Source organism: Salmo salar, chromosome 01 (assembly GCF_965601325.2).
Source record: "Salmo salar chromosome 01, fSalSal1, whole genome shotgun sequence".
In the NCBI taxonomy this organism is placed as follows: domain Eukaryota; kingdom Metazoa; phylum Chordata; class Actinopteri; order Salmoniformes; family Salmonidae; genus Salmo; species Salmo salar.
This window is the reverse complement of record NC_138291.1, coordinates 112,304,908-112,317,717: the sequence shown is the minus strand read 5'-3', so window position 1 is coordinate 112,317,717 and position 12,810 is coordinate 112,304,908. Positions and strand designations below refer to the sequence as shown.

Sequence of the window (12,810 nt, the reverse complement as noted above, 5' to 3'; positions counted from 1 at the left end):
AGACGTGGACCATACAGTGTCAATAGTCGATAGTTTTATGGTAGACGTGGACCATACAGTGTCAATAGTCGATAGTATCAATAGTTTTATGTTAGACGTGGACCATACAGTGTCAAAAGTCGATAGTTTTATGGTAGACGTGGACCACACACTGTCAATAGTCGATAGTTTTATGGTAGACGTGGACCATACAGTGTCAATAGTCGATAGTTTTATGGTAGAAGTGTACCATACGGTGTCAATAGTCGATAGTTTTATGGTAAACGTGGACCATAAAGTGTCAATAGTCGATAGTGTCGATAGTTTTATGGTAGACATGGACCATACAGTGTCAATAGTCGATAGTTTTATGGTAGACGTGGACCATACAGTGTCAATAGTTGATAGTTTTATGGTAGACGTGGACCACACAGTGTCAATAGTCGATAGTGTCGATAGTTTTATGGTAGACGTGGACCACACAGTGTCAATAGTCGATAGTTTTATGCTAGACGTGGACCACAGTGTCAATAGTCGATAGTTTTATGGTAGACATGGACCATACAGTGTCAATAGTCGATAGTTTTATGGTAGACGTGGACCATACAGTGTCAATAGTCGATAGTTTTATGGTAGACGTGGACCATACAGTGTCAATAGACAATAGTTTTATGGTAGACGTGGACCACACAGTGTCAATAGTCGATAGTATCAATAGTTTTATGGTAGACGTGGACCATACAGTGTCAAAAGTCGATAGTTTTATGGTTGACGTGGACCATACAGTGTCAATATTCGAAAGTTTTATGGTAGACGTGGACAATACAGTGTCAATAGTCAATAGTTTTATGGTAGACGTGGACCACACATTATCAATAGTCGATAGTATCAATAGTTGTATGGTAGACGTGGACCATACAGTGTCAATAGTCGATAGTTTTATGGTAGACTTGGACCATACAGTGTCAATAGTCGATAGTTTTATGGTAGACGTGGACCATACAGTGTCAATAGTCTATAGTTTTATGGTAGACGTGGACCACAGTGTAAATAGTCGATAGTTTTATGGTAGACGTGGACCACACAGTGTCAATAGTCGATAGTTTTATGGTAGACCGGGACCACACACTGTCAATAGTCGATAGTTTTATGGTAGACGTGGACCACAGTGTCAATAGTCGATAGTTTTATGGTAGACGTGGACCACACAGTGTCAATAGTCGATAGTTTTATGGTAGACGTGGACCACACACTGTCAATAGTCGATAGTTTTATTGTAGACGTGGACCATACAGTGTCAATAGTCGATAGTTTTATGGTAGAAGTATACCATACGGTGTCAATAGTCGATAGTTTTATGGTAAACGTGGACCATACAGTGTCAATAGTCGATAGTGTCGATAGTTTTATGGTATACGTGGACCATACAGTGTCAATAGTCGATAGTTTTATGGTAGACGTGGACCATACAGTGTCAATAGTCGATAGTGTCGATAGTTTTATGGTAGACGTGGACCTCACAGTGTCAATAGTCGATAGTTTTATGGTGGACGTGGACCACACAGTGTCAATAGTCGATAGTTTTATGGTAGACGTGGACCACACAGTGTCAATAGTCGATAGTTTTATGGTAGACGTGGACCACACAGTGTCAATAGTCGATAGTTTTATGGTAGACGTGGACCACACAGTGTCAATAGTCAATAGTTTTATGGTAGACGTGGACCACACAGTGTCAATAGTCGATAGTTTTATGGTAGACGTGGACCACACAGTGTCAATAGTCGATAGTTTTATGGTGGACGTGGACCATACAGTGTCAATAGTCGATAGTTTTATGGTAGACGTGGACCACACAGTGTCAATAGTCGATAGTTTTATGGTAGACGTGGACCACACAGTGTCAATAGTCGATAGTGTCGATAGTTTTATGGTAGACGTGGACCACACAGTGTGAATAGTCGATAGTTTTATGGTAGACGTGGACCACACAGTGTCAATAGTCGATAGTTTTATAGTAGACGTGGACCACACAGTGTCAATAGTCGATAGTGTCGATAGTTTTATGGTAGACGTGGACCACCCAGTGTCAATAGTCGATAGTTTTATGGTAGACGTGGACCATACAGTGTCAATAGTCGATAGTGTCGATAGTTTTATGGTAGACGTGGACCACAAAGTGTCAATAGTCGAAAGTATCGATAGTTTTACGGTAGACGTGGACCATACAGTGTCAATAGTCGATAGTGTCGATAGTTTCATGGTAGACGTGGACCATACAGTGTCAATAGTCGATAGTGTCGATAGTTTTATGGTAGACGTGGACCATACAGTGTCAATAGTCGATAGTTTTATGGTAGACGTGGACCATACAGTGTCAATAGTCGATAGTGTCGATAGTTTTACGGTAGACGTGGACCATACAGTGTCAATAGTCGATAGTTTTACGGTAGACGTGGACCACACACTGTCAATAGTCGATAGTTTTATGGTAGACGTGGACCACACAGTGTCAATAGTCGATAGTGTCGATAGTTTTATGGTAGACGTGGACCACACAGTGTCAATAGTCGATAGTTTTATGGTAGACGTGGACCATACAGTGTCAATAGTCCATAGTGTCGATAGTTTTATGGTAGACGTGGACCATACAGTGTCAATAGTCGATAGTTTAATGGTAGACGTGGACCACACAGTGTCAATAGTCGATAGTTTTATGGTGGACGTGGACCATACAGTGTCAATAGTCGATAGTTTTATGGTAGACGTGGACCACACAGTGTCAATAGTCAATAGTTTTATGGTGGCCGTGGACAATACAGTGTCAATAGTCGATAGTTTTATGGTAGACGTGGACCACACAGTGTCAATAGTCGATAGTATCGATAGTTTTACGGTAGACGTGGACCATACAGTGTCAATAGTCGATTGTGTCGATAGTTTTATGGTAGACGTGGACCATACAGTGTCAATAGTCGATAGTGTCGATAGTTTTATGGTAGACGTGGACCATACAGTGTCAATAGTCGATAGTTTTATGGTAGACGTGGACTATACAGTGTCAATAGTCGATAGTGTCGATAGTTTTACGGTAGAAGTGGACCATACACTGTCAATAGTCGATAGTTTTACGGTAGACGTGGACCACACACTGTCAATAGTCGATAGTTTTATGGTAGACGTGGACCACACAGTGTCAATAGTCGATAGTGTCGATAGCTTTACGGTAGACATGGACCATACAGTGTCAATAGTCGATAATGTCAATAGTTTTACGGTAGACGTGGACCACACAGTGTTGATAGTCGATAGTCAATAGTTTTACGGTAGACGTGGACCACACAGTGTCGATAGTCGATAGTCAATAGTTTTACGGTAGACGTGGACCACACAGTGTCGATGGTCGATAGTGTCAATAGTTTTACGATAGACGTTGACCACACAGTGTCGATAGTTGAGAGTGTCGCTAGTTTTACAGTAGACGTGGACCACACAGTGTCGATAGTTGATAGTGTCGCTAGTTTTACGGTAGACGTGGACCACACAGTGTCGATGGTCGATAGTTTTACAGTAGACATGGACCATACAGTGTCAATAGTCTTTACAACACCAGGATATCACACTTGTCTGGTGACATTCTGATGAGGGAAGAACAAACTGCTACGGCAGATCCTGTGTCTTCAGCTGGCATTACAAAGCCTTCGTCCCAACTGGCATCCTACTCCCTATACAGTGCACTAGTAGTGACATGAGAAAGCAGTGCTCCATATAGGGAATACGGTCCTATTTGGGACACATAGCAGTACAGTAAATGATATTGTATTGTCAGTCTGTCTCTTGTGTTGAAGGTTCTAAAGCAAGCTGGCCCGGAAACCATGGTTACACACGAGGTGTCAGCAGAGACAGCCGGCAACCTGATAGGCCAGAGAGACTTCCTGAGTGTGAGACACTTCTCCAGACAGGAGTCATGTATCTATCTGGGGGGAGCAGCCACACACCTGGAGTCCTTCCCTCCTCAGAAAAGCTTCGTCAGGTAACAAGAACACCGGCTTTGCTCGGATAAGCCTGGCTCATAGAGTTGGATAGAGGGTGCGCTTGGACCAAAGCCTGTTTATGGCTCATGCTGTCACAGAAGGGCCATTGCAAAGGTTATTTGATATAAAGGTTATTTTAGGTTCAGTTAATAATTATGCTGTAGGTTTCTACACATTACATTGTTAATAGAGTTTTAATGAGTGATTTTATTTACTTGATCTGAATAGAGCGGAGGACGGACCAACGTGTATTGTCATCGAGCCCCTGGCAGACGACACAGGCAGGAGCCACTTTACGTGGCTCCTCAACATGGATGTCAAGGTAGATTTTCTTTTCTTCTTTTTTTATCAACTTTAATTTTGTATCCACTTCCTGAATTGAATGACTTGAATTCAAATTGACCCCAACTTGACCCCAACTTGTTAGGCTACAGATGGACTAGGATGCCATCACATGTCAGTTTAGATCATGAATATCAATTCCAACCTCCCCTTTAAGTAGCCTGAGTGCCAGTCTGTTTGTGCTATTGTGCCAACACCTTGTCATTCATTGTCATGCCAAACATGTTCATATGACATATCGCACAAACAGACTGGCCCTCAGGCTACTTAAGAAGAGGTTTGAATTGATATTCAAGGCTACCATCAACGACTAAAGCTGCTGTGAAAATGACTTCTCCTTCACCCAAATACAGATAGCTGATGTTCTGAAAGAGCTGCAAAACCTGGACCCGTACAAATCAGCTGGGCTAGACAATCTTGACCCTCTCTTTCTAAAATGATCCGCCGAAATTGTTGCAACCCCTATTACTAGCCTGTTCAACCTCTCTTTTGTATCGTCTGAGATCCACTTAAAGATTGGAAAGCTGCCGCGGTCATCCCCCTCTTCAAAGGGGGAGACACTCTTGAACCAAACTGTTACAGACCTATATCCATCCTGCCCTGCCTTTCTAAAATCTTCGAAAGCCAAGTTAACAAACAGATCACCGACCATTTCGAATCCCACCGTACCTTCTCCACTATGCAATCTGGTTTCCGAGCTGGTCATGGGTGCACCTCAGCCATGCTCAAGGTCCTAAACGATATCATAACCGCCATCGATAAAAGACAGTACTGTGCAGCCTTCTTCATCGACCTGGCCAAGGCTTTTGACTCTTGTCAATCACCGCATTAATAGCCTTGGCTTCTCAAATGCCTGCCTCGCCTGGTTCACCAACTACTTTTCTGAGTTCAGTGTGTCAAATCGGAGGGCCAGTTGTCCAGACCTCTGGCAGTCTTTATGGGGGTGCCACAGGGTTCAATTCTCGGGCCAACTCTTTTCTCTGTATATATCAATGATGTTGCTCTTGCTGCTGGTGATTCTCTGATCCACCTCTGCGCAGACACCATTCTGTATACATCTGGCCCTTCTTTGGACACTGTGCTAACAAACCTCCAAATGAGCTTCAATGCCATACAACACTCTGTACGTGGCCTCCAACTGCTTTTAAATGCTAGTAAAACTTCAACCGATTGCTGCCCATACCCAACTGCCCGACTAGCATCACTACTCTGGACGGTTCTGACTTAGAATATGTGGACAACTACAAATACCTAGGTGTCTGGTTAGACTGTAAACTCTCCTTCCAGACTCACATTAAGCATCTCTAATCCAAAATTAAATCTAGAATCGACTTCCTATTTCGCAACAAAGCATCCTTCACTCATGCTGCCAAACATACCCTCGTAAAACTGATTATTCTACAGATCCTTGACTTTGGCGATGACATTTACAAAATAGCCTCCAACACTCTACTCAGACATCCAGTTTACTATCACAGTGCCATCCATTTTGTCACCAAAGCCCCATATACTACCCACCACTGCGACCTGTATGCTCTCGTTGGCTAGCCCTCGCTACATATTCGTCACCAAACCCACTGGATCCAGGTCATCTATAAGTCTTTGCTAGGTAAAGCCCCGACTTATCTCAGCTCACTGGTCACCATAGCAACACCCACCCGTAGCATGCGCTCCAGCAGGTATATCACTGGTCATCCACAAAGCCAACACCTGCTTTGGCCGCCTTTCCTTCTCGTTCTCTGCAGCCAATGACTGGAACGAATTGCAAAAATCACTGAAGCTGAAGACTTATATCTCCCTCTCTAACTTTAAGCATCAGCTGTCAGAGCAGCTTACCGATCACTGCACCTGTACACAGCCAATCTGTAAATAGCACACCCAACTACCTCATCCCCATATTGTTATTTATATTTTTTCTCCTTTGCACCCCAGTATCTCTACATGCACATCATCATCTGCACATCTATCACTCCAGTGTTAATGCTAAATTGTAATTATTTCGCCTCTATGGCCTGTTTATTGCCTTACCTCCCTAATCTTCTACATTTGCACACACTGTACATATATTTTTCTATTGTGTTATTGACTGTACGTTGTTTATGTGTAACTCTGTGTTGTTGTTTTTGTCGCACTGCTTTGCTTTATCTTGGCCAGGTCGCAGTTGTAAATGAGAACTTGTTCTCAACCGGCCTACCTGGTTAAATAAAGGTGAAATAAAACATTTAAATAATAATAAAAATTACCTGTAACTATAGCAGTCAGTCAATGTTCCCACTTTAGCAGAGACTGCATGCACGGTAAACATTGCATATGTCAGCTCAAGTAACGCTTTGGTGACACAGATAGAGTATTTCATCACACCACAGCTAAAGCTGCTCCTCCATCCTCTACAAGCTCAAAATATCAACATGTTTTGCTGTCAGATGCATTTGCCAATAGGGGTTTCACACACTCACATATACACACACACACACACCACACACACACACACACACACACACACACACACACACACACACACACACACACACACACACACACATATACACACACACACACACACACCTGGCTCCTGCTACTGCCATTAGGGTTGGCAGCAACATCTTTCTCTAAACACTTTCTGTCAAATGAAGCTAAGCACGATGTTTCACAGGAAATGACCTGTCACTTTCAGCTGCTGGAACCTTCTATATATAGGTCTTCAGGTTGCTAAGACTGCTGTACTGATACGTTATAGAACTTCCTTAGAGAACATGTAGGATCAAGCAAGACCATCCAATGTAATGCAAGCACACAAATGCTGCTGTGCAGGGAATGGACCACCACTGAAGCAGCAGCTGTCTTACTGAGGCACGGCTGGCATACCGTGCGCTTTACAATTTTTCATAAGACTAAACAAGACAAATACAAATTAATGTTCCAATCCTTTCACCATGTTGACACCTCATTTACACATAGGGTGAGACATGGTCTACCTTCATCACCATGATGACACCTCATTTACACATAGGATGAGACATGGTCTACCTTCATCACCATGATGACACCTCATTTACACATAGGATGAGACATGGTCTACCTTCATCACCATGATGACACCTCATTTACACATAGGATGAGACATGGTCTACCTTCATCACCATGATGACACCTCATTTACACATAGGATGAGACATGGTCTACCTTCATCACCATGATGACACCTCATTTACACATAGGATGAGACAAGGTCTACCTTCATCACCATGATGACACCTCATTTACACATAGGATGAGACATGGTCTACCTTCATCACCATGATGACACCTCATTTACACATAGGATGAGACATGGTCTACAGTGGTTGCTCCACTAAAAGTTTTGCTATTATGCTGCGGTACTTAGAGGTAATTTGTGGTTTAGTACGGTACTCTGCGTCACCACTTCATTGCTCCAGACCAGAGCAAGGGGGAGTTAGAGCACTGATTATGCTTTTGGGTCCTACTGTGTCTCTAACTGACAATGAATGGGCAACATAAACCTAAATAGAAACTGATAATTGTGCAGGACTTCGGTATTACTTACTAAAACTGTTGTTACACTAAGGTTTTTATTTTTTTTATTTTGTTAGGATTATTTTGCTCTTACTGTAGTACTGTAGCCTACTCCTGACTGTCACTTTGTCCAGCGTCATATTTTACGTTCCATCCTGACGGAAACCCAGAGGGTTTTACGTTTTTCTTGGAGTAGAAACACCATACTATTAATCAAATGAATTAAGCAGGTACCAGTCAAAAGTTTGGACACTTACTCATTCCAGGGTTTTTCTTTATTTTTACTATTTTCTACATTGTAGAATAATAGTGAATACATCACAACAATGAAATAACACATATGGAATCTTATTTACAAGGACAGCCTACTCTTTTCTCCCCATCTGGGAATTGAACCCCGGTCTCCCGCGTGCCCGCATGACACAGGGATTCTATGGCTAAATAGCCCAGCGATGTAGCCTACTCCCAACCATCACGTTGTACAGCGCCATATTTTCCGTTCCATCCTAACAGAAACCCAGAGGGAACAACATAATATTAATCAAATTAATTAAGCAACATTTCTTAAAATCAGTCCCATATACTATGTTCTTACAAAAAAGGTTTTAAATTCTCTAGTACAGCCACTATTGAAGGCTATCAAATGCTTCTCAAAGATACCCTCTGGTGGTCAAACTAGCACTAACTAGCATTAATGGTACCCGTAGTTGGCACTTAAATAACGTGCCTGCGGCACCACGCAAGCTGTGCTGCAGTACACCGCAACTTTTAAAGGGCGAACCACTGTACCTTCATCCCCATGATGACACCTAATTTACACATATGGTGAGATATGGTCCACCTTCATTAGAGCGCTGCTCTCACTGCCACTGTATGTATGTACAGTACAGTGCCTTCGGAAAATATTCAGACCATTTGACTTTTTCCACATTTTGTTAGGTTACAGTCTTATTCTAAAATATATGAAATTGTAATTTTTTTCTCATCAATCTACACACAATACCTCATAATGAAAAGCAAAAACAGGTTTTTAGATTTTCTTTACTAATTTATAACAAAAAAAACTGAAATATCACATTTACATAAGTATTCAGACCCTTTACTCAGTACTTTGTTGAAGCACCTTTGGCAGAGATTACAGCCTTGAATCTTCTTAGGTATGATGCTACAAGCTTGGCACACCTGTATTTGGGGAGTTTCTCCCATTCTTCTCTGCCGATCCTCTCAAGCTCTGTCAGGTTGGATTGGGAGCGTCGGTGCACAGCTATTTTCAGGTCATGCCAGAGATGTTCGATCAGGCTCAAGTCCGGGCTCTGGCTGGGCAACTCAAGGACATTTAGAGACTTGTCCCGAAGCCACTCCTGCGTTATCTTGGCTGTGTGCTTAGGGTCGTTATCCTGTTGGAAGGTGAACCTTCATCCCAGTCTGAGGGTCCTGAACGCTCTGGACCTCTCTGTACTTTGCTCTGTTCATCTTTCCCTCGATCCTGACTAGTCTCCCAATCCCTTCTACTGAAAAACATCCCCACATGCTTCACCGTAGGGATGGTGCAAGGTTTCTTCCATACGTGACACTTGGCATTCAGGCCAAAGACTTCAACCTTGGTTTCATCAGACCAGAGAATCTTGTTTTTCATGGTCTGAGAGAACTTTAGGTACCTTTTGGCCATCTCCAAGTGAGCTGTCATGTGTCTTTTACTGAGGAGTGGCTTACGTCTGGCCACTCTACCATAAAGGCCTGATTGGTGGAGTGCTGCAGAGATGGTTATCCTTCTGGAAGGTTCTCCCATTTCCACAGAGGAACTCTGGAGCTCTGTCAGAGTGACTATCGGGTTCTTGGTCACCTCCTTGACCAAGGCCCTTCTCCCCTGATTGCTCAGTTTGACCGGGCAGCCAGCTCTAGGAAGAGTCTTGGTGGTTCCAAACTTCTTCCATTTAAGAATGATGGAGGCCACTGTGTTCTTGGGGATGTTCAATGCTGCAGAATTGTTTTGGTGCCCTTCCCCAGATCTGTGCCTCGACACAATCCTGTCTCGGAGCTCTACACGCAATTCCTTCGGCCTCATGGCTTGATTTTTGCTCTGACATGCACTGTCAACTGTGGGACCTTATATAGACAGGTGGACTCAAATAGACAGGTGTGTGCCTTTCCAAATCATGTCCAATCAATTGAATTTACCACAGGTGGACTCCAATCAAGTTGTAGAAAAATCTCAAGGATGATCAATGGAAACAGGATGCACCTGAGCTCAATTTCATGTCTCATAGCAAAGGGTCTGAATTCTTATGTAAATATATATCTATATTTTTTTAAACCTGTTTCACTTTGTCGTTATGGGGTATTGTGTGTAGATTGAGGACAATTTTTATTTAATCCATTTTAGAATAAGGCTGTAACGTAACAGAATGTGAAAAAAGTCAAGGGGTCTGAATACTATCAGAATGTATGTATTTATTTTATTTTTTTAAATTTATATTTCACCTTTATTTAACCAGGTAGGCTAGTTGAGAACAAGTTCTCATTTACAACTGCGAGCTGGCCAAGATAAAGCAAAGCAGTGTGACACAGACAACAACACAGAGTTACACATGGAGTAAACAATAAACAAGCCAATAACACAATAAACAAGACAATGACACAGTAGAAAAAAAAGAAAGTCTATATACAGTGTGTGCAAAGGGCATGAGGAGGTAGGCAATAAATAGGCCATAGGAACGAATAATTATGTATGTCTGTATGTATGTATGTATGTATGTATGTATGTATGTATGTATGTATGTATGTATGTATGTATGTATGTATGTATGTATGTATGTATGTATGTATGTATGAATGAGTGCCGTTTTCTAACATAGACGTTGTTTGGGGTTTCTGTTATTATCTATGCATAATCACTTTAATAACTTTACCTACATGTACATATTACCTCAATTACCTCGACAACGGTACCCCCTGTATATAGCCCCGCTATTGTTATTTACTGCTGCTCTTTAATTATTTGTTATTCATATCTTTTACTCTTTTTTAGGTATTTTCTTAAAAATGAATTGTTGGTTAAGGGCTTGTAAGTAAGCATTTCACTGTAAGGTGTACACCTGTTGTATTCGGCGCATGTGACTAATAAAATGTGATTTGATTTGATTTGAAGATTGAATATGTATGTACTGTATTTTCAGGGCTGGCTGCCAAAGTCAATTGTCAATCAAGCGTTGCCACGAGCGCAGGTGGATTTCACACGGTGTCTGCGCAGACGGCTGGCCGAGGGACCTACTCAGTGACACACAAACCACCATGCTCCCACAGTGTCTAGAGCCAGACAACCACCGCACACACTCTCTGATACACACTAACTGGAGTTGAGTGCTTGGGAGTAGAGACAGAGAGAGAGAGAGACTTAGAGAGAGACTGAAGGACCTGGCTGCCATTCACACACACAGAGACAGAACCGTCTGCAGGCTGGCTCTGGCCTTTCACTAGGAGCACCCAGACACCCAGAGGAGAGCCACCCACCGCTGTGAAGACATGCCAGGGTGCCCTCTCTTTCAGGGTGTGTGACAGACACACACATCTACACACACACACACGGGAAGTGTTGGTTGAAGCTACTCTGAATATATAGTTTACCAAGCTACCAATTACTTCACACTGGAATAAGTTAAGCTACACTAAAGCTCACTCCATCCAAACTACTTTGTGAAAAAGTATCATATCTAAATCTGAAATGTCATAGACTACACATTGCAAGAATAGATCACTTTGGGGTCATATCTTAACAGAATGTGTAATTTTGCCGCCTGTTAAAGACCCCAAAACAACATTTCAAATGAAAATTAGGCAGGTGGCATGCTGAAAAAGACTACTTTGCCTACTTTAGCCATATTTTATTTTTGCCAAAACAGTAGTGTGTAGTTCCAGTAGTTAGCTACACCGCTACATGGTAAAACAGTAGTGTGTAGTTCCAGTAGTAAGCTACACCGCTACATGGTAAAACAGTAGTGTAAAGTTCCAGTAGTTAGCTACACCGCTACATGGTAAAACAGTAGTGTGTAGTTCCAGTAGTTAGCTACACCGCTACATGGTAAAACAGTAGTGTATATTTCCTGTAGTTAGCTACACCGCTACATAGCAAAATAATTAACTACTGAAAACACCACCAAGATTTGAATTTAGTTCAACTACCAAGCTACTGCAAAATGTAGTTACATTACATGTACACACACACACACACACACACACACACACACACACACACACACACACACACACACACACACACACACACACACACACACACACACACACACACACACACATGGGTCTGCCCGTCTGAGAGAACAAGCTGAGCTCATAATAGGAATTCATGAATAATATACTGTACCAGTATCCAGGCTGTATCACAATTGGCCGTGATTGGGAGTCCCATAGGGCGGCGTACAATTGGCCCAGCGCCGCCCGGGTTTGGCCGGTGTAGGCCCTCATTGTAAATAAGAATTTGTTCTTAACTGACTTGCCTAGTTAAATAAAGGTTCAATTTAAATATATATATATATATAATAATAAACCACACAAACCTCATGACTATGTATTTCTATGTCTTCTGTAAGTCTGCAACTGCCTGAAACACCTCCAAAAGAAATGCCTTTCAGTCGACTATCAGATGCAATATTAGTAGTTGACTGTACAGTATGCTGTGGTGCATTCTGGACAGGAAAATAAAATAACCTTCATGTCTTCAAATATTTTTTCCAGCAGAGTATTTTCAAAAACACTCCTCTTTCTACATTTCCATTTCATAAATACAATGTTAATAAAGCACAGAGAAGAGGAGGAAAATATATGTTTTAGTGATGCAGGACAAGCAGCCTTATTGGAAACAAACGCTGTTCTAATGATCGTTTTAGTGATGCAGGACAAGCAGCCT

The 12,810-nt window shown here is 42.1% G+C and overlaps 1 protein-coding gene across 1 annotated transcript in view; it reads left to right on the top strand.

The window, feature by feature from the left end:
- The window catches only part of LOC106594977 (steroidogenic acute regulatory protein, mitochondrial-like), a 371,865-nt gene extending 360,187 nt beyond the window's left edge, over positions 1–11,678 (top strand). Inside the window, exons 5-7 of the mRNA XM_045687519.2 lie at positions 3,828–4,012; positions 4,242–4,335; positions 11,066–11,678. Coding sequence (XP_045543475.1) covers positions 3,828–4,012; positions 4,242–4,335; positions 11,066–11,167 — 381 coding nt within the window. The 3' untranslated portion in view covers positions 11,168–11,678. The remainder of the gene's footprint in view (positions 1–3,827; positions 4,013–4,241; positions 4,336–11,065) is intronic.
- The last annotated feature ends 1,132 nt before the right edge of the window (positions 11,679–12,810 follow it).